Here is a 20,996-nt window from a genome sequence, read left to right as displayed (position 1 = left end):
TCACTGATGTTCCGCTGTAACGGTGGTGGACTCATCAGAACAGAGTGGGCGAGCTGACCAATCAGAGCACAGTGGGCTCACAGGGAGGGGGGGGGAGGAGCTCCAACAAGCCGTGTAGGACAGAGAGTGAATACACATACTATACAGAGATGCTGTGAGAAACCAATGTGAGTTTGGAACATTGAACAATGTAAATCTATTCTAGTAGACCTCAACAATGGAATTATGATCAGTAGAAATGGCCATGTCATGGGACCTTCAAGTACAAATAAATATGTTTCAATGTGTATAACAAAATAAATAGATATATATATATATCGTGTCATTGCAAGCTGGAGTTTAGTGCAATTATTGCTCTGGGGAAGAAACTGTCTTTAAGTTTGATAACTAGATACCATTCCCCCCCCCCCCCCCCAGGTGTGTGTTAAAGGCCTCCCAGCAGACAGTGGGGTGCTCCTCCTGCCCTCCTCCCTCCTCCTGCAGGGACATCACTCAGCTCTGTGGAGGCTCCTGGAGCAGCGGGTCCTGCTGCTCTTCATTCACGAGTTCATCAGGAGGGCCCGCCTCACAGCAGCTTTCATCTCCAGAGTGCGCCACCTGCTGGAGGAACAGCTGAAGAACTCACACCTGACACTTAACCAGGTCAGGCTGAACTGCAGGGTTCTCTCCAAAGTGCATTGAGATCTGGAGGCTGGCTTCATTATGGCCACTTACCTACAAAAAGAGTATTTTACTTTTGATCATTTAAGTACCTTTGTTAACCTGTAAGGCTTTTTTTTTCACGAAACTCAGGGCTTCTTAACATTTAACAAACTATTAATGTGTCATACCCACTTAACGGGAAGACACTCCTCTAACTGACGATATGAACCATTTTTAGCTAAACGAAACACAAGGGTAATACCAAGCCTCTGAATTACCATTAAGCGAAAAAATGATAACGCACAGAACTCACGGTAGAAATATTGTATTACTTATCGGATCTGCACAAACAAGATATCAAATGAAGGCTGAGATTCCACAGATTCTAGAGATATAAGTATCATCACTGTGCGACCAGAACTCAGGGCAGCGAAGGCAAAACCAGACAACACACAACGTAGCTTTACGGAGCCAAAACGGCAAATACGTCTTACCTTTGCTGTTTTCTGAGATTTCATATAGAGTGTGTGAGAGCTACAACCCAGCTTCCGGTTTTGGGCATTCTGGCTACGCATCACTCATTCACCAAATGTTTAGATGGATTTAGGAACTTCCCCTCGATTCTATTGGCTCTAACGGTTCTAAAGAGGTGTCAGAGATAAGTCAAATGACCCCAGAGGTGTTTTCTTTTTGCTAAACCTCTCTAAAAAAGTCAAATTTCACTTGTTTTGCATCAATCTTGATACAGGGTACTTATTATATGTTAAAGTTTGGATTCCTAAGTCTACTAACCCATCATTCAAGGTTGGTTTTCACTATAAGTAATGTTTTTCTTTTGGACGGACACTATAATCTAAGAAAAATGTCTATGTTCAATCAGAGTTTACTTTAAAAAAAAAAATCTATATTGATTCTCACTTTTCTACATCCAACTCACAGGTTTATCATTGCTTTGAGAAACAAGATTATTAATTTACCCCTTTTAGAAGTGAAGATATAGTCATTTGTTCGGGGCATGTCATTTTCGAGCCTGAGACCTGAAAAACAGGCTCAGGGCTTAACCGGTTAACAATACAGTACCATTGTGCTTTAACTCAAGTGAGATTTCGAATTTAGGATTCTTAACTTTTAATGGAGTATTTTCAAATGTAATGTATTTGTATTTTCTTCGAAGTAAAGCATCGGAAGACTTCTGCCACTAATCACAAACAAAAACGTTCTCCTCTCCCCCAGAGTTCTTCAGTCAGGGGGGGACTCTGCTCGCTGAGTCAGGAGCTGAGGGTCCACCTCAGCCACTGGTCCTGTCTGTTCTCCAGAGTCCAGTATGACCCCCCCCTGAGAGCGGCTCTGAGCCTGCAGTCCGAGCTGCTGCTGCAGGTCAGAGGCAGTCTGGAGCTGCTGGGGGTGCAGGCGCTGCTTCTGGTGGAGCAGTATGTGTACGCCCTGCTGTGTGCTGTGGCCCACACTGAGGGGCACTGTGTCCCCAGAGAGCTCCTGCAGGACATTTTGGCTGGCACGGAGCTGTATAACCAGGCGGTGGGAGAGCAGAGAGCGCAGCACAGCGCCACCCAGCTGAGGACTGCAGTGTTACAGCAGGCTCATTACCCCCCCCTGGACTCCAGTCAGCCCAGCAGCAGAGGGCCTCACCCTGCTGCCTTCTCCCGTCAAAGAGCTGATGAGGATTTTAGCAGTGCATCAGGCAGATGTGGCAGCCCAGCAGCTGCACTGCATGGCCTCTGAACAGACCCGCGAGGCCTCGGCATGTTGTCAGAACTCATCCAGTCGGGGGGCCGGGCCCCACTGCAGGATCCCTGAACTGAGACCTGAGTGGACCTGGGAGCAGCTACAGCAAACCTACCTCACCCCCTCTCCTCTCTTCTCCACCAATCACCCCCCCCTCCTGCAGTCATCATCTCGTCACAGATGCCATCAGACTCCTCCTGTTTACATCCCTGACCTTCATGTAGACAGAACACTCTCTGAAAACCCCCATCCTGTTCAAGCCGAGCCCCCCCCTGTCCACCACAGGCCCGGGTGCTTTGGCAGAGGTCACACAGACACCCCCCCCGACCATTGTGAATGCTTTTAGGTTAGCCAAACCACATGTAGAAAAACAGACCAGCTTAGAAAAACAATGGCCGACCATCTCCCTCCCTCCAGCCCCCATCCAGCCCCCCTCCCTGTCAGGGCTCTGCCAACAGGACCAGTCCTCAGTGGAGCTTCTGTTTCAGGTGCTCCTCTCCTCCAATGAGCTGCTGGCTCCGCTAGTTTCACATGCAGCTGCACCTGGAGCTGATCAGCTACTCTCTCACACAGCAGCAGAGGTGTTCTCAGCCAATGGGAAGGCTCCAGTCAGAAATACAGCTGATTCAGCAGATTGGAATATTGTGAGTACAGAACTAAACAAAGACCAATGTGTGGATGGTCTGCAGGAATGGGCCGAACTGGAAATACCCCCCCGGCCAGAAGCTGTTGTCAGGTAATGTCAGGAATAACAGCCACTGTACGGTGTGTTTTAAACAGACCGTGATACACAGTTTTCTTAGTAGGTGTACACAAAATGTAACTCCTCCACATGTTTGTAACTTTGCCCATTAAACATATTTTTTAGAGATGGATTACCTTAAGCAGATCCCTTATAACATATCATGTTTGATAGCTCAACCAGCCTCCAGCTCCAACAACTATACTCCTCCTGTCTCCCCCTTTCAGCAATTCATCTATCAAAAAAGGCACTAGTAATTATACCAAAGTGTTTGACAATGTTAATGACGTTTGCCTAAATGTGAGCAGGAAAACATTGTGTAACAATTCAGGGTTTCCAGTAGTAATGTGGCCTAAAATGTGTGATAAATGTGTGTTTGTTTTGGAAGGGATGGAGCCCCAGAGAAGGAGGAGCCTGTGGGTGCAGAGGGGGCCACAGATGGAGCACGCTGGCCTCACTCGGTACAGTGGCTGGACGTGGGTCAGTCTGTGTTATTTGCCGATGTGTGTGGGCAGTACCGCAGCCTGCTGTGGGCGCTGTGCAGCAAGGCCCTGAGGCTGCAGCTGCATGTGCCAACTGCAGGGGGCACTGCAGGGAGCATCAACCTCCAACACACACGCACAGGGTTCCACATCCTGCACAGCATGAGGCACGCTTCACACACAGGTAACAAGATAATGTCCGGTGTGCTAACACAGTGTGACCAACAAGCAGTACTCCAGAGGTGAACACAATGCACAAATGAGTCCTGCCGGTACTACATCTTTCTGACATTATTCGTGTAACACAACCTTTGAATCTGATTCGTACTTTTAGAGATATTAAACATTGTTCAGACCTTGGTAAAGAGGCCTTCTTCAGATTTTAGAGTGCGTGATGTCACAGCTAGAGTGGAGGACAGATTTAATTTTGCCTTCATATTTTCTTTTAAACCTGCCATAATTCCCAAACCCTACATTCCTGAGACATAATTTTTCATGACAAACGTAGGAAAACAATTATAATAATTAAGCAAAATAATTAAACAAAATGCCTCTTGAAGGCATGAAGTGACAACAACTTTCAACATTGTCACTACCCGATCTGTCCCCCTGCCCGATCTGTACTGCGCATGTGCGAGATGGTCCGCCATATTGGACAACTCCGGACGGCAACCCAAGTAGGACACTTGACACAGTGGCCGTTTCTCAATCTCGAGGATACTGGCTTCCAAGCCAATATTTCAAGGATGCTACGTCATCGAGTGCCGCAGAAGGACTATTCCAATCTCCAGCATACTTGGAATTCCACTGAGGCCGCGTCCTTGGATTGGGGGAAATTTCAAGGCTGCACATGGGTAGACTTCGTGTCCTCAAAATCCCCACAATGCTTTGCGCATGGACCAATTTCAAAAACCCTTGCGGAGAATGGCTGAACCGACGCAGCACACATTGAAATGTAAGTATGTAGTGGCGTAGAACATGTGTTGGTAAATATGTTACTTTGTTACATTTGTTATCACCAAAAATATGTTCCGTGAAAGTAAAGCAAGTTCATAATTAGATAGACATCGTGAGGTATTTATTTTCGGTAAAGTTTATGTTAAAACCGTTAGAGAGAGTGGCACACTTGTTAGCCTGTTCCATTCTTCTTCGTTTTCCGAAGCATACTTGCTTCGTTTCTGAAGGAAGTGACTTGGAAGTACGCGACTACCAAGCCAGCATCCTCGAGATTGAGAAACGGCCAGTGGCTTTTGGCAAAGCTCAAAAATAAAACTCGAGAGAGATGAGTTATATCTCTCACAGGCTCCGCCCTCTACTGGACTCTATGGGTACTACCTTATCATGCAAGCATTCACCTACTGAGATTTCTATGGACGTAGCCGGCCCCGGGGCGGGCCTACCTGAATGCGTGCGCATCTCACTTCCGTATAAAAGGAGGCCTCGCCTCCTGACCACCATCCTTTACTCTTCAGCGAGCGGAGCACTGAGTCCGAGACGTATTTTTTGAGAGAAAGGAAGAAAGAGAAAGAAAGATAGCGGGCGCCGCCCCCCACCACCTCTGCTTCGAGTGTTTGGAGGACCAGGATATGGCCGAGGCGGTGCCATTTCACGTTCGCCATTCCTTCCGAGTCCGGCGTCCATGGAAGTCCACCGCCCAGGGCTGTACTCTCCCTGGATGATGTGTGGGCTACTCGCTCATTGCTAGAGATGCCCCCGCCTCACCAGGTCATAGCGATTATTGGGCCGCAAGGCCGAATAAGTAGCTTGGTCCACGAGCCTTGCCCCAGGCCCAGTTCCCCCGGGGACCGGTGCTCGGTGGCTTCACATGATATAGGGTCGACCCTACTTCATCACAGGCTGCCGCCGCTGCCTGCCTTGTGATGTCCCTGGGATATCACGTCGCATGGCATTTTTCCAAAGAGGACTGTGTTGATCTCCTGGGAGCCCCTGTCTTTACGGAAGGGCTCTATGGATCGATCTCCTTGCTCACGGGATAAGGAGTAATCACAGCGTGGCTGATTCTTGCCCATCCCCAGCGGAAGAAACACTGTCCTACACTCCCCGCCCCCCGCTGTAAACCCCAGTATAGGGAGCCAGCAGGTGGGCGTGTGCACGTGAGTGGAATAAACCGTGTGTTGTCAAAGCACTGTGCGGGTTCAAGAGACGCTATTGCCGGCGTGCTGTTGTCAGAAAACACACCTTGCCTGCAGGGGCGCCGCCAGGGGGGAGCTGAAGCACCCCCCAGGATTGCCCAAGCACCCCCTAAGCACCTCCAAGAAATATGTGTTTTTTTTTGGTGTAAATATTGATTACACCAATGCAAATGTGAAACAAACACATTTTTGACAAAAAACATAAAGCCAACTCAGGTGATATGATTAGGCCAATGGCCAGCATTTTGTGTGCCTGCGCGAGTGAGAGAGCTACCCATAGATCGTTGTGGTTAGCATCTGGTGCTAGCTAGCCAAGCTAACGGATATAAGGAGCAAGGTGGAGGGAGAACTCTCTCCTGTCAGACGGAGAGTCTCAGGTAACCTCAGCTCAGGTGAAGTAAAGGACTCTCAGTGTTTAGATAGTTAACTTTCGTCTAGTTATCTCAGGTCCGATCGTCCCCAAACTTCGCTTGTATATCACCGGTCCATGCCCAACAGCTCTACGCCAAATCTGAGATCTCACCATAGGCTGTTTCCATGGAAACGCATCCCTCACCAAAAAACACGATGTTGTCGTAACTGATATGAAAATGGTCAAAACACCACCAGACTTCAGATGACATTTAATGCTCCAGCCCTCAACATGTGTATGTATGTGCCATTAGTGAGTTTTACTCAAAGCTGTTGCCATGGCAACGCATCTCTTGCAATAAAACACGATATTGCTATAACTCCTATGAAAATTGTCAAAAGGTGCATGGTTTTCTCATAACTTCAGTGAAAATGCTCCAAAAAGCCCAAAACTAAACAGGTTTGGTAACAATGCAGCCATGAACATATCTAAGCGTATTATGGGGTGTCATCAAATACCGTTGCCATGGCGACAGATCATTCGCCATCAAGTTAGTTCAATAGTTTGCAGTTCAAATATTCTGCTGCTTTTCCAAGCCTTTTTACTTTATTTTCTTCTCTTATCACACATTCAAGCCCCCAGTGTTCATGAATCATTTAAATCTAAATTCTTCACTTTCTTCTTACACATTACATGTCAGCATAGCAATTCAGCGTCAGCTTTTCAGCATAAAGCATTCCCCCTAGCAATTTCTTCAGGAATTGGATTCTCTAGTTGTATTTGCTGTGCATACATGTTGTGCTAATAAGTTGTGTAGAAAAATATATATTTGTTTTAGTTTCTACAGTTTATTAGTGTTTCTGCACATATTTCTGTAGACAGAATTCTCCCTTAGAAGAACAAAGCCCTTAGAAGATGAGTGTGCTTTTGATTGAGCACATCAGTGTGTAGTTGATTGGACAGATTGGAAGAGTTGTGTAGTATAAAGGAAGTGTGTGTGTCCAAAAGTTTTGTTTTGGTAAGTGTTTATGTAGTTTTGAGTGCAGTGCTTCATTCTGATGATACATGAGATGTTTTGCACCTTAGGTGTGTGGTTTTGTTAATTATGTTAAGTGTTTTGAGAAAATGAGCAATGTTTTCAAAAATCTGTGTAAGCAATACAAAAATAAGTAATTGTAACATTTTAGTTCCTACCCCAGTTAGTGATGTTGTAAGAGAGATGATCCAGTCCTCTGTTCAATCTCCATGACGACGTTGTGCTGTTTGTTGCAGATCTGATCCCTGAGGAGTGCCGGACCATGCTGCAGGACTTCAGTCTGTATGTGTTAGTGGTCACTGCACATGCTCAGTGGGACAATGGTAAACACACACACACACACACACACACACACACACACACACACACACACACACACACACACACACACACACACACACACACACACACACACACACACACACACACACACACACACACACACACACACACACACACACACACACACACACACACACATCATCATCATCATCACAGTGGTTGAGTTTGACAGCAGCAGGCAGAGCTGAGTTGTTCTGGCATTATGTAAGTTATGAAGCATTCCTTTATTTGATGTCATTTTTGTATAATTGCTGATCAGCAGATACTCAGTGATAATTTATTTATGTATTTATTAGTGTATTCCACACATGCCAATTATTATTAAAGAAAAACATGTACACTTGACCCAGTTTGTAGCCCATGATGGAAAGGAGCAGGGAGAAGAACATCTTATTTGACCTGCCCCTCATTCAAAGAATGTGATGGTCTGTCAGTCACAGCTGCTTACAAATACTTACAGGAACATGAAACGAAAACACACTCACAAGTCAACACCACAATCTACCATCAGCATGACTGAAGACAATGAATCGTCACAAGCTTTGAATCTTAATCTGGTCATCAGAACATTGCACTGTTTGTGGGGAAACAAACCTTTTTTCTGTTGCATTTGTTCGTTGTCTGTAACACTGTCTGTCTTTCTTAAGTGTTGTGCAGGAGTTTGGGTTCCGCTCTGAAAGATAAGTGTCTCACGGTCGTGAATCAGCCGTCATCTGAGCATGATGGAGATGTGATGATGTCAGAGACCATGAAGCACTTCCTGCTGCTGTCCCCCCCTCTCCTGTCATCTGTGTGTGGCCTTCACTCAAACAGTATGGCCTCAGGTGAAGACACACACACACACACACACACACACACACTCACTCACTCACTCACTCACTCACTCACTCACTCACTCACTCACTCACTCACTCACTCACTCACTCACTCACTCACTCACTCACTCACTCATCATTTCACCTTTTATTGACCAAATGTCCATTGTGATAAAACTCTCTGTTACAATGTGTATCTGTCCAAAAAGGCTGCAAAGTCAAATGTTCGCACATCGACCCTCATATATACAAAACAATTCATACAAAAGGGCAGGGACGTGCACAGACATTTTGGGGGGCGGGTGCTCAAGTGAGAAAAAGGGCACTTCCCATAATCATTTATAAAAAAATGTTTTAAAACAAAAAGTTAAATATAGTTACACATCTCTGACTTCCTGACCAATTTATTTTAATACCCTCACATTCAAACAATTGTACGTAGCCCCCTAGGGGACATGGAGAAGAAGAACAGAATTATTTGACAAAAAAAAAATGCTTTGCGAGATCTCGCAATACTTTTCATTTAGCTCAATGTACTTCCTGGTCTGTTCGGCTGCCACGGCAACACAGAAACCACAACAATGGAGCGGTTCATCGATTTTAATTTGAGCTTGGCCTTAAATATAAATATATAACATCAGTGCTTGGCAATAGGCACGGGTTTCACATAAGTGAAAGACACCTCAAGAGAACACTCAGAGCGAGGGGACACGTCCCTCTGAGCTGAGTTATTGACAGATTTGAATTTCGCGGATCAATAACTCATGAACATAACGTTGTAAAAATACAAACAACATGACTTTACGATCATAGCAAGGTAGACAACGAGCTACCGAGGCGTTTTTATCAGAACAGTTCGATGCGCGCCGTCATCCGAGCTAAACATCAAGAATTGGTCACAATCTGCAGCTGGAGGAGGGAGAGGAGGAGTGCTTAGGGACCGTCTACAAACTGCAACGGGTTTTGCGAGATCTCGCAAAACATTTTTATTTTTTTTCATATCATTTTTTTCTTCTTCTCCATGTCCCCTAGGGGGCTCCGTACAATTCTTTAATACTTAATAATTCTACAATCTAATCTGCATTTAAACATAACATTTCCGGGGGAAATACTGACTTGATGTAAGTAACTGTCTGGGGAAGTTGTGAGGTGATATGTTTTTTTGTTTTATCCCTTTCACCTGCAATGCCTCGGTAACTGCATGCAATTAGCGCATTTTAATTAAGCCTAGTTAACGCCTGATTTGCATATCAATGGGGCAATTGTGATGACATTATTAGATACACATTTTACTGTATTCACTTTAAGTGTCTCCCCTTAAGTACAGTACATTAGCCTGTATGCCCATGATACATTGCCTTAGCTAAACCTTATCCATTAGCTAGTAGCCTCCCTTAATTAACTATATTTGTTATTGTTTTTAGTTAATTAGCTGTAAACCTGAGGCACTGGCAGTTTAGTCATTTGTTCATCTCCACTCACAACATGGGACAGTAAAGTGGGAGGTGCTGCTACCTGTCTGTCTGAAGGGACTGCCGATGTCCGCACCGCTGTGCAAGAGACGTGGAGGGTGGGAGGGAGGGAAGGAGGGAGGGAGGGAGAGCTACGGAACTTCACAATCTAATCTCCCGACCTGATATTTTTATTTTGTATTCAATCAATATATTTTTGGAAAGGCAAACTGTGCGCAAACAGCGGTAGATATATATTCATTTCTATAAATTAAAAAAAGGGGGGGAAAAGGGCTCTTTCTCTGGAGGAAGAAAAGGGGCAGGGGCTCAAGCCCACTTTGATGTCTATGTGTGCACGTCCCTGCAAAAGGGACATGGTAGAAAGTAATGTCCACACATCAACAGAAGAGGGGGCTCATACCACAGACCTGAGAAGTCACTATGCACAGGCAGAGAGAAGCATCAGAGAGGAACGGTGTTCAGCTGTAACATAGACAGTGAAGGCAGCACAGCAGAAGATCAACATGTATTGACTTATCGTTTTATTTTCAGGGGTTATCTTCATTCTTAAATAAGTGAATCCTTATGGGGCATTTGCAAACCGTGTACATGGGGAACATTCTCTATTGTTTTCATAACGGGAACATTTTCCTCATATCCTCTGAAGATGGCAGAGTGCATCAGATTCCCAGATATGTGAAATACTTCAAAGAGACAAACTGGAGCTCTGTCCTCTTGGTCTTGGCTTGTGTGATTGTCTCCAGCCCCCCCAATGTCCCTCAGGTGGGACAGAAACGCTTCTTTAATGCTTCTTCCAACCTAATGACTGATTGCTTGAGGAAATATTCTTTGAGAACAAATCATACCAAGTACATTTCTGTTAGTAGGCAGTGAATATAGCCTCTCTCTTTCTCTGTGTCTCCTCCCCCAGCTTCAGTACGGCTCTCCCCCCCCAGGCTCACTTTGCAGAGTCAGACCGTTAGCTTGCTGTTAGCCACCGTGCAGCTGTCTACGGTGTGGGTCCTGTCCAAGGCTTACCAGTTCCTGTCCTCATGGAGCCTCAAGAAGTTCCTACTCATCTCACAGGGAGACCTCAATGTAGGTTACCCACTCGTATCAGCCAGGACTCTCCCATATGACATGTTCAACAGAATAAGGCATGAAGATACATTCAGAGGTGTTATCATCATATGCACAGAAGTTACAGTTTAGATATGGCAATTAAAAACATTAAAATAGTGCAAAATGAAACAGAGTAGAATAAAATAGTCCAGGTGATGTTGCAGACCATTGTGCAAGTAGTGCAGATGAAGTCAACTCTCTACATGTCAGGAAAACCAATAAATACAATACGCTAAATCATGCAGAGAATGTTATAAGTGACCAAGTTTCACAACACTTCATTCAGATATGTTCACATATTTGGATTGACCAAATATTGACAGATATTTGGATATTGCACCAGTTGTAGCCTTGAACCCTAACATCCAATCAGCCTCAGTTGGATGAAGTGTGTGTGATGTCCTCTGTGTGCAGGTGCTCTCAGAGTCATTGGAGATGATGCTGCATCAGACTAAATCCCTGATGACACATTTAGAGGGTAACCAAAGTTCCAGTGTCCACCCCCACAGCCAGCTCCTGCTGCGGCGGCGCCTGGGAGCGCTGGACGGAGCGGTGTCCGAGCTGCAGGTGACTCTCCTGCTCCTTTCTTTACTAGTTTCAGAACCTCATCTTAAGCTGCGCTTTCCTCCACGTTCTGCAACACTGCTTAGATTAGCTGTGAGTATGGTATGGAATCCTATTTTATATATATATATATTGCTGTTTAAAGGGTCAGATTCACGTCTCACAGAGAGCCTCGTAGCTTACTGCTTATGTATACCTGCTTTATCATCAGACTAACAATGTGATACGACGGGACGACAGGCTCTATTTGTGTGAATGCTTTTAGGAAGATCAGATGTTTTCCCCTTCTTTCATCATGCTAAGCAAAGGATGTGGGTGTCATGTGACCCTGCTGCTCTCTCCATCAGACCTTCTCCACCCTGCTGCTGCACACCTTCTCCAGTGACTGCAAGAGGATGTCAGGGGAGATCTTTGAGCAGACCATGCCCTCTGCTGGACACTGGAGACCCAGCCTCAGGACAGGTGCTCACCTCTGACTGCTGCTGGTCTTCAGTCTATGTTTACACTCCTCTCTGCAGACGATAACATTTTAGCTGCTGTAAACTCGGCTTGTAACTAAAGAATACACACACTCTTGATTGCTTTGGCATACATCCATCTCCGTGGTTTTGTTTGAACATTCTAACATAAGAGAATGGTAAGCCACACTCTGATAGATGCAATCTACATCATCAATGAATCAAAGGACCTGGGCCGTTGAAGGTAACTAGTGCAGTGCGTGTTCAGGTTCACTTGTGAGACTCTGTACGTGTGCTGTAGCATTACAGAGTGCAAAAGCTCCCATGAAAATGTTCTGGCCTCAATAAAGTCAAAGCCCCATTATATGTGTTTGCTCCAGCCAAGGGTGTAACTTTGGTTTGAGAAGTGGGGGGGGGAACAAAACAGGGGGTCCTCTGCAATGAAACATTTTCTGAATTTAATTCCATTTCCTGCCTTTCTACAAATATATTAGGGACTATAGTGTTAACAAATCCAATAAAAATGTGTAGTCTATATAATGAGTGTGCACACCTATCTAGTATCCTATCCATGTGAACCTGTTTTATTTGTGATGACCTCACACCCTCTAGGGCGGTCCAGGAAGATGTGTTTCTTTAAATTGAAGCTAAATGCATCAATCTGGTGCACAAATTAAGAGATTTATGGATACAGCTCTCAACACTCATATGAAACAGAACTGTATATATTTCAATAATCAAAAAACCATTAGAGTATGCTCACAACCAATAACAAATCATTGATAAACTCCTCTCTCCTGTCTTTATCTTACCTAGTCTGCATTCTTTCTTTTTATTTATGCATATTTGACTAATCACTCCCCTTTCAAACTGTGTTTTTTATTTTTGTACTGACCTATAGTACACATTGGAAGGATTTCTTAACTTATTTGATATACATCTAATATTACATAGATGGAAATATTTGTTTACATAGATGACCAAACCGTTTGAGACCCACTGAGATAACTTAGACTAAAGTTTACAACCTAATCACTCAGATTCCTTTACCTCCCTGAGCTGACGTGATCTCTCTCAGTCCCATAGGAGAGGACTCTCCCTCTCCTTATTGTTGAAACAGCTTCTAATCTCCGTTAGCTCCGAGCTAGCACCAGATGCTAACAACAACCCTCGTAACTCTCTCTCTCTCTCTCTCTCTCTCAGCCTCTCAGTCCGACAGGAGAGGACTCTCCCTCTCCTTATTGTTGAAACAGCTTCTAATCTCCGTTAGCTCCGAGCTAGCACCAGATGCTAACAACCCACGTAACTCTCTCAGTCTCTCTCTCTGTCTCTCTCTCTATTTCTCTCTCTCCCTCTCCTTATTGTTGAAACAGCTACTAATCTCTGTTAGCTCCGAGCTAGCACCAAATGCTAACAACAACCCCCGTAACTCTCTGTCTCTCTCTCTTTCTATCTCTCTCTCACAAGATGCGCTCGTGCCACACACACAAAGACGCTCCTCCGTGACGATGACCGCTTGCGTAAAAAAATAATAATAAACACATTTAAAAAGTGGGGGGGACACAAATGAGATTTTGAAAAGTGGGAGGGGGACATGTCCCCCCTGTCCCCAGTGGAAGTTACGGCCATGGCTCCAGCTGTAGTCAACTTTTTGGAACAGTCAGTCAGCTTGGCCAACATTATAGAGATGTCTTTCATTATAATGCGGTACTTTTTTGCCCCTGTACCGCAATGCTAAGGATAAAGGTAAACCTTGTTTAACACACACACACACACAATTATTAATAGAACGAGGGGCCGTCGGGGGAACAAAAAGGAAAAACATTCACACAACAGGAACGAAAAATAAGAAGATAAATATATCTAAATAATCAAAAGTTTAGAGGACAGAGTTAACTGAGGCTGAAGGCCTTGACAAATAGTGAAAGAAAGCATACAGAGTTGTCCCATAGTTAGCGAACATAGCCGCTCTATTTTCTGATTTAGACGCACGTCTTTTGCGCTGTAATATCTTAGTGCCGGCAGTCACAGGGCAGACCGGGTCTTTGCCCTTTTCTACAGAACTGCTGATCCAATTCCACACGGATGCCGAATTATTAGGAAGATGATAAAGTCCTGTTATACTCAGCACTCATGCGGTTCAGTATATCATATATAATACAGCTATAAAGCTTAAGGGCATCTGCATGTTGCTTCAGTTAGAATAAAGGTGCCTGTCAGAGGGCCATCCCATTGCATCATTTCACATAACAATAACATACTTTATTTGTACAGTACTTCTTCAAATGAATCACCCTGCTGTATAACGTGGACCTCTAAAAGAATGTTGGATTGTGTATTTCTCTGTCGCTGCGCAGGTTTTCCCAGCAGCCCCAGTGAATATGTGTCTCTGGCAGCTCAGACTGTGATTGGCCAGGTTTTAGAGGGCGTGGCTCCACTGTCCGAGGATGCCCGTGTCCAGGCTCTGAGCATCACAACCACAGCTTTCATGGAGGCCTGGATGGAGCACATCCTGAAACAGAGGATCAAATTCAGGTCAGCTTCTCACATCGCACGTTGATGCCCACCACCATGTTATCCACCAAACAACAGCTTTGAGATCTGTGTGACTCCCAGCCAGACCGTCTGTGTTTTATCTCACGCCCCTCTCTCTTTAATCACTTTTGGATCAAACTAAATGCCAATACATAATAATGCTTTGGAATAGAAATGACCACTTTCCACATCCATCAACACTATTACAGTAAAACAATTACAGTATATAATGTAATACTTATTACATTATACACATATGTAGCTGTTCATTGTGAATGATGACTTTTATTATGTAAAGCACTTTGAGGGGTCGTAAAGATTAAGCGCTATATATCACCCCAGCCACCAAGTGTTCAGTCTGCTGCCGTCTGGCAGGCGGTACCGCAGCATCCGGACTAAAAGCACCAGACTCAGGGACAGCTTCATCCCACAGGCCAGAAGACTGTTACACACCTGAGCTCAGTAAAGTGCCTCCATAACCCAAAGCATCTGGTTGCGTCTTAGAATTAATTTAATTTATTATCTTAATAGTTATCACTGGATCAAACAGTATTTCATTGTATTTCACTGTACAATATTCAACCTTACATTCTGTCCTTTGATATTGTATTCTACTTACATGTACCTGGTCACTTTGAACATTCTCTGCATCGTTTAGCTTATTGGATTGATTGATTTTCTGACATGTGTATATAGTTAATTTCATCCACCTTCATTGTAGACTGGTCTAGCAACATAACCTGCACTATTTTATTCAAATTACATTACATTACATTGAGCTGACGCTTTTATCCAAAGCAACTTACAATAAGTACATTCGACCAGGAAGACACAACCTTGAAGAAAACAGAATCATAAAGTACATCAGGTTTCCTAGAGCCAAACATTTCAAGTGCTACTCAACTGGCTATAGATAAGGCAGCCCTTTATTAGTATATAAGTGCTCTGTTAGCAGTTCTATCGCTCGAAGTGGAGTCGAAAGAGATGAGTTTTCAGTGTACAGTTTAACCATGTCCTGGATGTAGGAAGGGCCAGATCCATTCGCAGCATGGAACGCAAGTACCATTGTCTTGAAGTGGATTCTAGCAGTTACCGGAAGCCAGTGGAGGGAGCGGAGGAGCGGCGTGGTGTGGGAGAATTTAGGAAGGTTGAAGACCAGACGAGCCGCTGCATTCTGGATGAGCTGCAGAGGTCGGATGGCACATGCAGGTAGACCAGCCAGGAGGGAGTTGCAGTAGTCTAGGCGTGAGATGACGAGAGCCTGGACCAGAAGCTGCGTCGCTTTCTGGGTCAGCTGGGGACGTATCCTCCTGATGTTGTAAAGCGTGTATCTGCAGCAGCGGGTTGTAGCAGCGATGTTTGCAGTGAAGGACAGGTTGTTATCTAGGATCACACCCAGATTCCTTGCAGTCTGAGTCGGGGAAACAACAGAGGGGCCGATGTTGATTGTTAGGTCAAGAGTGGGACAATCTTTTCCCGGAAGGAAAAGCAGTTCAGTTTTGTCAAGGTTGAGCTTGAGATGATGATCAGACATCCACTGAGAGATGTCAGCTAGACAAGCAGAGATGCGTGCGACGACCTGGGTCTCTGAGCGGGGGAAGGACAGAATACATTTTGTGTCGTCAGCGTAGCAGTGGTATGAAAAACCATGCGGGCTAATGACAGATCCGAGCGAGTTTGTGTACAGGGAGAAGAGGAGAGGACCAAGAACAGAGCCCTGAGGGACCCCTGTAGTTAATTGACAAGGGTCGGACTCAGACCCTCTCCAAGTAACCCTGTAGGTGCGGTCTTTGAGGTATGAGGTGAGGAGGGAAAGTGCAGAGCCTGAAACTCCAAGTTCTTGGAGAGTGCGAAGGAGGATCTGATGGTTCACCGTGTCGAATGCAGCAGACAGGTCCAACAGGATGAGGACAGAGGAGAGGGAGGCTGCTTTAGCAGTGTGCAGTTCCTCAGTGACAGCAAGGAGGGCAGTTTCTGTGGAGTGACCTGCCTTGAAACCAGACTGGTGCGGATCCAGAAGGTTGTTCTGATGGAGAGAGCAGGAGAGTTGTTTAAAGACAGCGCGTTCAAGTGTTTTAGACAGGAACGGGAGGAGAGAGACAGGCCTGTAGTTTATAACATCAGACGGGTTGAGAGTGGGTTTCTTCAGGAGAGGGTTTACTCTCGCCTCCTTGAGACTGTTTGGAAAGTGACCAGACGTTAGAGAAGTGTTGATGAAATGGGTGAGAAACGGTAGAATATCAGGAGCGATAGTCTGAAGGAGGTTTGAAGGGATAGGGTCCAGAGGACAGGTGGTAGGGCGGGCAGAGGTAATGAGGGTAAGAACCTCCCTTGGAGAGAGAGGGGAAAAGGAGGTTAGTGTGTGGGTGAAGGGAGGGTCTGGTGACCAAATGTGTCGTACTCTGTTTCATTTGCACTATTTTCATTTTATTAGTATTTATTTGTTCTTATGTCATATATAATATGTTGCATTGTTGGAGTAGTTTTTCATTGCCATAACTACTGTAGCGTATCGTATAGCTACTGTGCATATGACAATAAGACCCTTGAATCTTGAATATAAATACAGTCCATTTACCATGTATTCATATACGTATGTCTATATATATATATATATATTAACCCCCCCCCCCTCCTCAGTGTGCAGGGGGCTCTCCAGCTGAAGCAGGACTTTGATTCCATCAGAGAGTTGATCCAGTCTGACAGATACGGTCTGTCAGCAGAACTCCACCAGCGCCTGCTCAGCCTCCGGTACCTCCATCTGTCTTATAACTTCTAACCTGCCCTTTATATAGCTATTCCCGACACCTCGGTGAGCTGGTATTATTTCAGATGATGCCTCCACTAGGACTAGCATTAAAGTACACTCATCTCCAAGAGAGAGAAGGTGCTGGGACCATTCTTAAGTGGTTATTGACTCCTTAATATGGATGTTCTTCCTGGTCACTGGACAGGTCAGACATTTCATATAAAGCAAAAAAAGATAGAAAATGAATTGGTGTTAGTAAATGAGTTGAGTTGGACTGTTGCCCTGCTCAGTTGGACTGTTGCCCTGCTCAGTTGGACTGTTGCCCTGCTCAGTTGGACTGTTGCCCTGCTCAGTAGGACTGTTGCCCTGCTCAGTAGGACTGTTGCCCTGCTCAGTTGGACTGTTGCCCTGCTCAGTAGGACTGCTGCCCTGCTCAGTAGGACTGCTGCCCTGCTGTCTGAAAGAGCTGAAACAATCATCCAATATACATTTCTTGACATTGTATTCTGAGAGCCATGTTGTTATTGTTGAAACACCAGGGTGAGGAGCCCTCCCCTTTGTGCAGATCATATTCCAGAGCGGTCTGGGATAGCAGGTTGAGTGACCCCCCCCCCCCCCCCCCCCTGTGTGCAGGGTGTTCCAGCAGGTGGACTCAGCCGTGATGTGCCTGCTCCAGCAGCCGCAGGCCAAACCGTACCTGAGGCCCCGAGCCTGGGAACCGTTCACTCGCTGCTGTGAGTATCACAGGAAGTCATGGTGACCACCCTCTGGACCCAGACTCACATGTCCAGCTTTAGTAGGTTAGATTGAAGAAGCCAGAAATAGCACACAAAGACCCCCTCCAGAGCCTTCCCCTAAACCTCTCATTGAGAACGTAAACAACGGACTTTGCAGTAGTTGGCACTCAGCTGTGAAGCCCCGGGCCCAGTCCTGTCGAGGACCAGACTGGCCTGGGGGCCCTTTTACGCATGTCTTCCCCTCTATCTCCCCCTTTCACATTTAGGTGGAAACTTTAATTTCCTTAAGAGAAACTGATAAACGATTCATAAACAACTTTGTCTTTTGTTATATTAAACAAAGTAATAAAGAAAGCCCAAATACAATTGAAATCCATCTCAAATGCAGGAACCGTATGACTGCAGTTCAGTGCTTTTTAAAGATGGATCATAACATTATTCAGGTGACACATCTGGAGTGCTGAACTTCATTTCCCAGAGATACTAGTTGTAGACAGACAGCTGATGGTTCTGCGAGTGGTGCCACACTAGATGGAGTGTGTTAGCAGGCTGTGTGTGTGTGCAGGCCCGGCCAGCAGCAGAGACAGCATGGACGCAGCAGGCGGGAGCAGTATCACAAACCTGAGGAGCATGGAGGGGGAGGAGCTGACTCCGTGTGATCCTTCAGTGGTGACCTCTGACCTCCCTCCTCTGAACCCCTCCTCCCCTGGAGAGCCCTACCTCGCCCCCAGGTAAAGTGTTTTAAAGGTCCCCTATTATACTCTTTTTCAACGACATATCACAGGTCTCAGACATATACAGAACCTGTCTCTGATTGGCTGAAACACCAAACAGATCATTGCAGCCTCCCATCATCTCCCAGTTGCTGCTTGGAAGAAGGCTGATCCACAAGAGTCTGACTTAGCCCTACATCTCACTGCGTTGTCAAGTTATCAAGTCTCATCTCAAGTGTAAAGACATATCATACTTGACAGGACTTCAGCTTTTAGCAATGGCCCCGTTCTCGACACTTTCTCTTCTGTTCCAACGTTGTGCTCGCTGCCGATCTCCCCACGATCTGTTCTGCTCTGGTTAATCCCCCCCAGCCTTCCCCATATCTTGGTGTTTGATGCTGAGAAGTGGTCAGGGACCAAGTTGAAGCTATGTGCAAGGTCAAGCCCTCTCTGGCCCTGGAACCACTTCTGTGGAAAGCGTGTGTGATGCGGTTTGGAGCGGGACTCATTCCTAATGTGTGTGTTAAGGTAGCCTCAAAAGAAAGTGAGGTGTTCACTTATTGGTGTGTTGATTCAGACGTGTGTGTGCTGTGGTGATGAACTCTCTTCCTGTTGCTCTCAGTGCCGCTCTGGGTGCTGCTCAGAGGGAGTGGCTGGAGCTGAGGATCCACAGCAGCACCCCCCGCTGGAGGCTGCCGGGACTGCACTGCCTCTGGAAGTCTGAACCCTGACCACACACTCACACACACGGCTCTTTGGAATCAAAGTCGTAGTTTGATGTATTCAGTACAAACATTTTATTTTGGTTGTGAATATGTTTTGCAAATAAGAATGTGAAAACCCCCATGTATTATTTTTAATAATGTAAAGAAGATTTCATAATTTCTTTTAAAATATTTGTTTTACCACATATTTTTTTATTTGTGAATAAAAAAAATTGTATTCAATACTTTCGACGATATCTTTATATACAGAAGTTTTTCAGCTGCTTTTATAAAAGGGGGGGGGGGTTACCGCCAGCCGTCACCTGAAAAAAATTGAAAAATCTATATTAAATATTTTGGGTATTACATTATGTTACTTGTTAGACGCTTTTATCCAAAGCGACTTACATACATTCAGTACTGTGGACAATCCCCACAGGAGCACTTTGGGGTGAAGTGTCTCATAACACCATGCTGACTGCAGTGGGGTTTGAACCTGTGACCCCTGATCCCAACACCAAGGCTCTATCCACTGTGCCACACGCCTCCCAATTTATATATATATATATACACTCAACAATTTTACCCTATAGTACAAATGAGAACCTTGGGAGAAATGGGAGCTGTCCCTTTGTGAGGAGGGGGGCTGAGACTCTTCCTTTGTTTGGACAGGGACAGGGGACTGGTAAGACTCAGGCCATCCCTGTCTCATGCTGTCCCCATCTTTGAAAATGGGTTCTTCATGTTGGGTCGGAGATGGAATAGAATGGGAGGGATGAGCCCCTCTGTAATGCTCTCACATGCAGAGCACACACAGTGACATGTGTTCTCTGCATTTCACCCATCCTAGTACCAGGAGTCTAGTTCGAGGAGCAGTGGGCAGCTCTTGTCCAGCGCCCGGGAGATATGAGGATTCTTGGACATTCTTTGACTCCTTGTTTGTTTCTGATGACAGGACTGATATCAAATCCATTGTTTCTTTGGCATTCAAAGTGTTTCACATACACAGCTAAGATAAAGAAGAACCAGATGTGAATGTTTCGGATAAGTAATTGATTTAAGACAAAAGTATTCAGGAACACAGCAAAGCTTCATCTTCCTGTTTTAAACAAACGGCTATTTATACAAGCACACACTGACACGTTGAGGGGGGGGTCTTGATGAATCAGTGTTATATTGGGATATACAGTGTATACACGTGTCAGTCTAGATTACAAAGGAAATCAGAAATATCCAGGATCCATCTAAATGTCGCCCGGGCTCAGCGCTGTCATGATAATAATAATAATAACTGATATTTCTATAGCGCCTTTCAAGGGACCCAAGGTCGCTTTACAGGAATAGGGCAAGCACAAACAAAACAAAAATAATGGAGTAACGGCAGTTGACCTATGGAGTGTCAGCCTCCCTGCTGGGATGGGGAGGTTCAAACCTAGGCTGACATGGTGCGGCTGAGGATGGTGGAAAGACCAAATTGTTTCTATGTAAATAAAATGTCCAGTTCCATAGTGGTCCCAGTGGTACTGAAGTAACATATCACATGACATCGTTAAATAAGGTTTTATATCTTGGTTCCGGCACAGAGACCTCGCCTGATTCTCCTTCCTCCTTCTCTGGTGTGGGTCTTCAAATGGAAGCTTGGGAATGTGGTTCCAG

General features: G+C 45.3%; 1 protein-coding gene across 1 annotated transcript; it reads left to right on the top strand.

Annotated features, from left to right (window-relative positions):
• Positions 1-274: 274 nt before the first annotated feature.
• ccdc142 (coiled-coil domain containing 142) lies at positions 275-19,577 on the top strand. Its single transcript, XM_071204510.1, has 15 exons — positions 275-286; positions 484-642; positions 1,876-2,358; positions 2,610-3,121; positions 3,516-3,793; positions 7,387-7,473; positions 8,140-8,316; positions 10,690-10,856; positions 11,295-11,447; positions 11,792-11,906; positions 14,260-14,437; positions 17,078-17,188; positions 17,820-17,920; positions 18,489-18,654; positions 19,259-19,577. Exons 1-15 carry the CDS (start codon positions 275-277, stop codon positions 19,365-19,367), a joined length of 2,808 nt encoding a protein of 935 aa, XP_071060611.1. The 3' UTR covers positions 19,368-19,577.
• Positions 19,578-20,996: the final 1,419 nt, after the last annotated feature.

The sequence above is a fragment of the Pseudochaenichthys georgianus genome, chromosome 10, assembly GCF_902827115.2.
Source record: "Pseudochaenichthys georgianus chromosome 10, fPseGeo1.2, whole genome shotgun sequence".
NCBI classification, from domain to species: domain Eukaryota; kingdom Metazoa; phylum Chordata; class Actinopteri; order Perciformes; family Channichthyidae; genus Pseudochaenichthys; species Pseudochaenichthys georgianus.
This window is presented reverse-complemented; position numbering and strand designations above follow the sequence as displayed.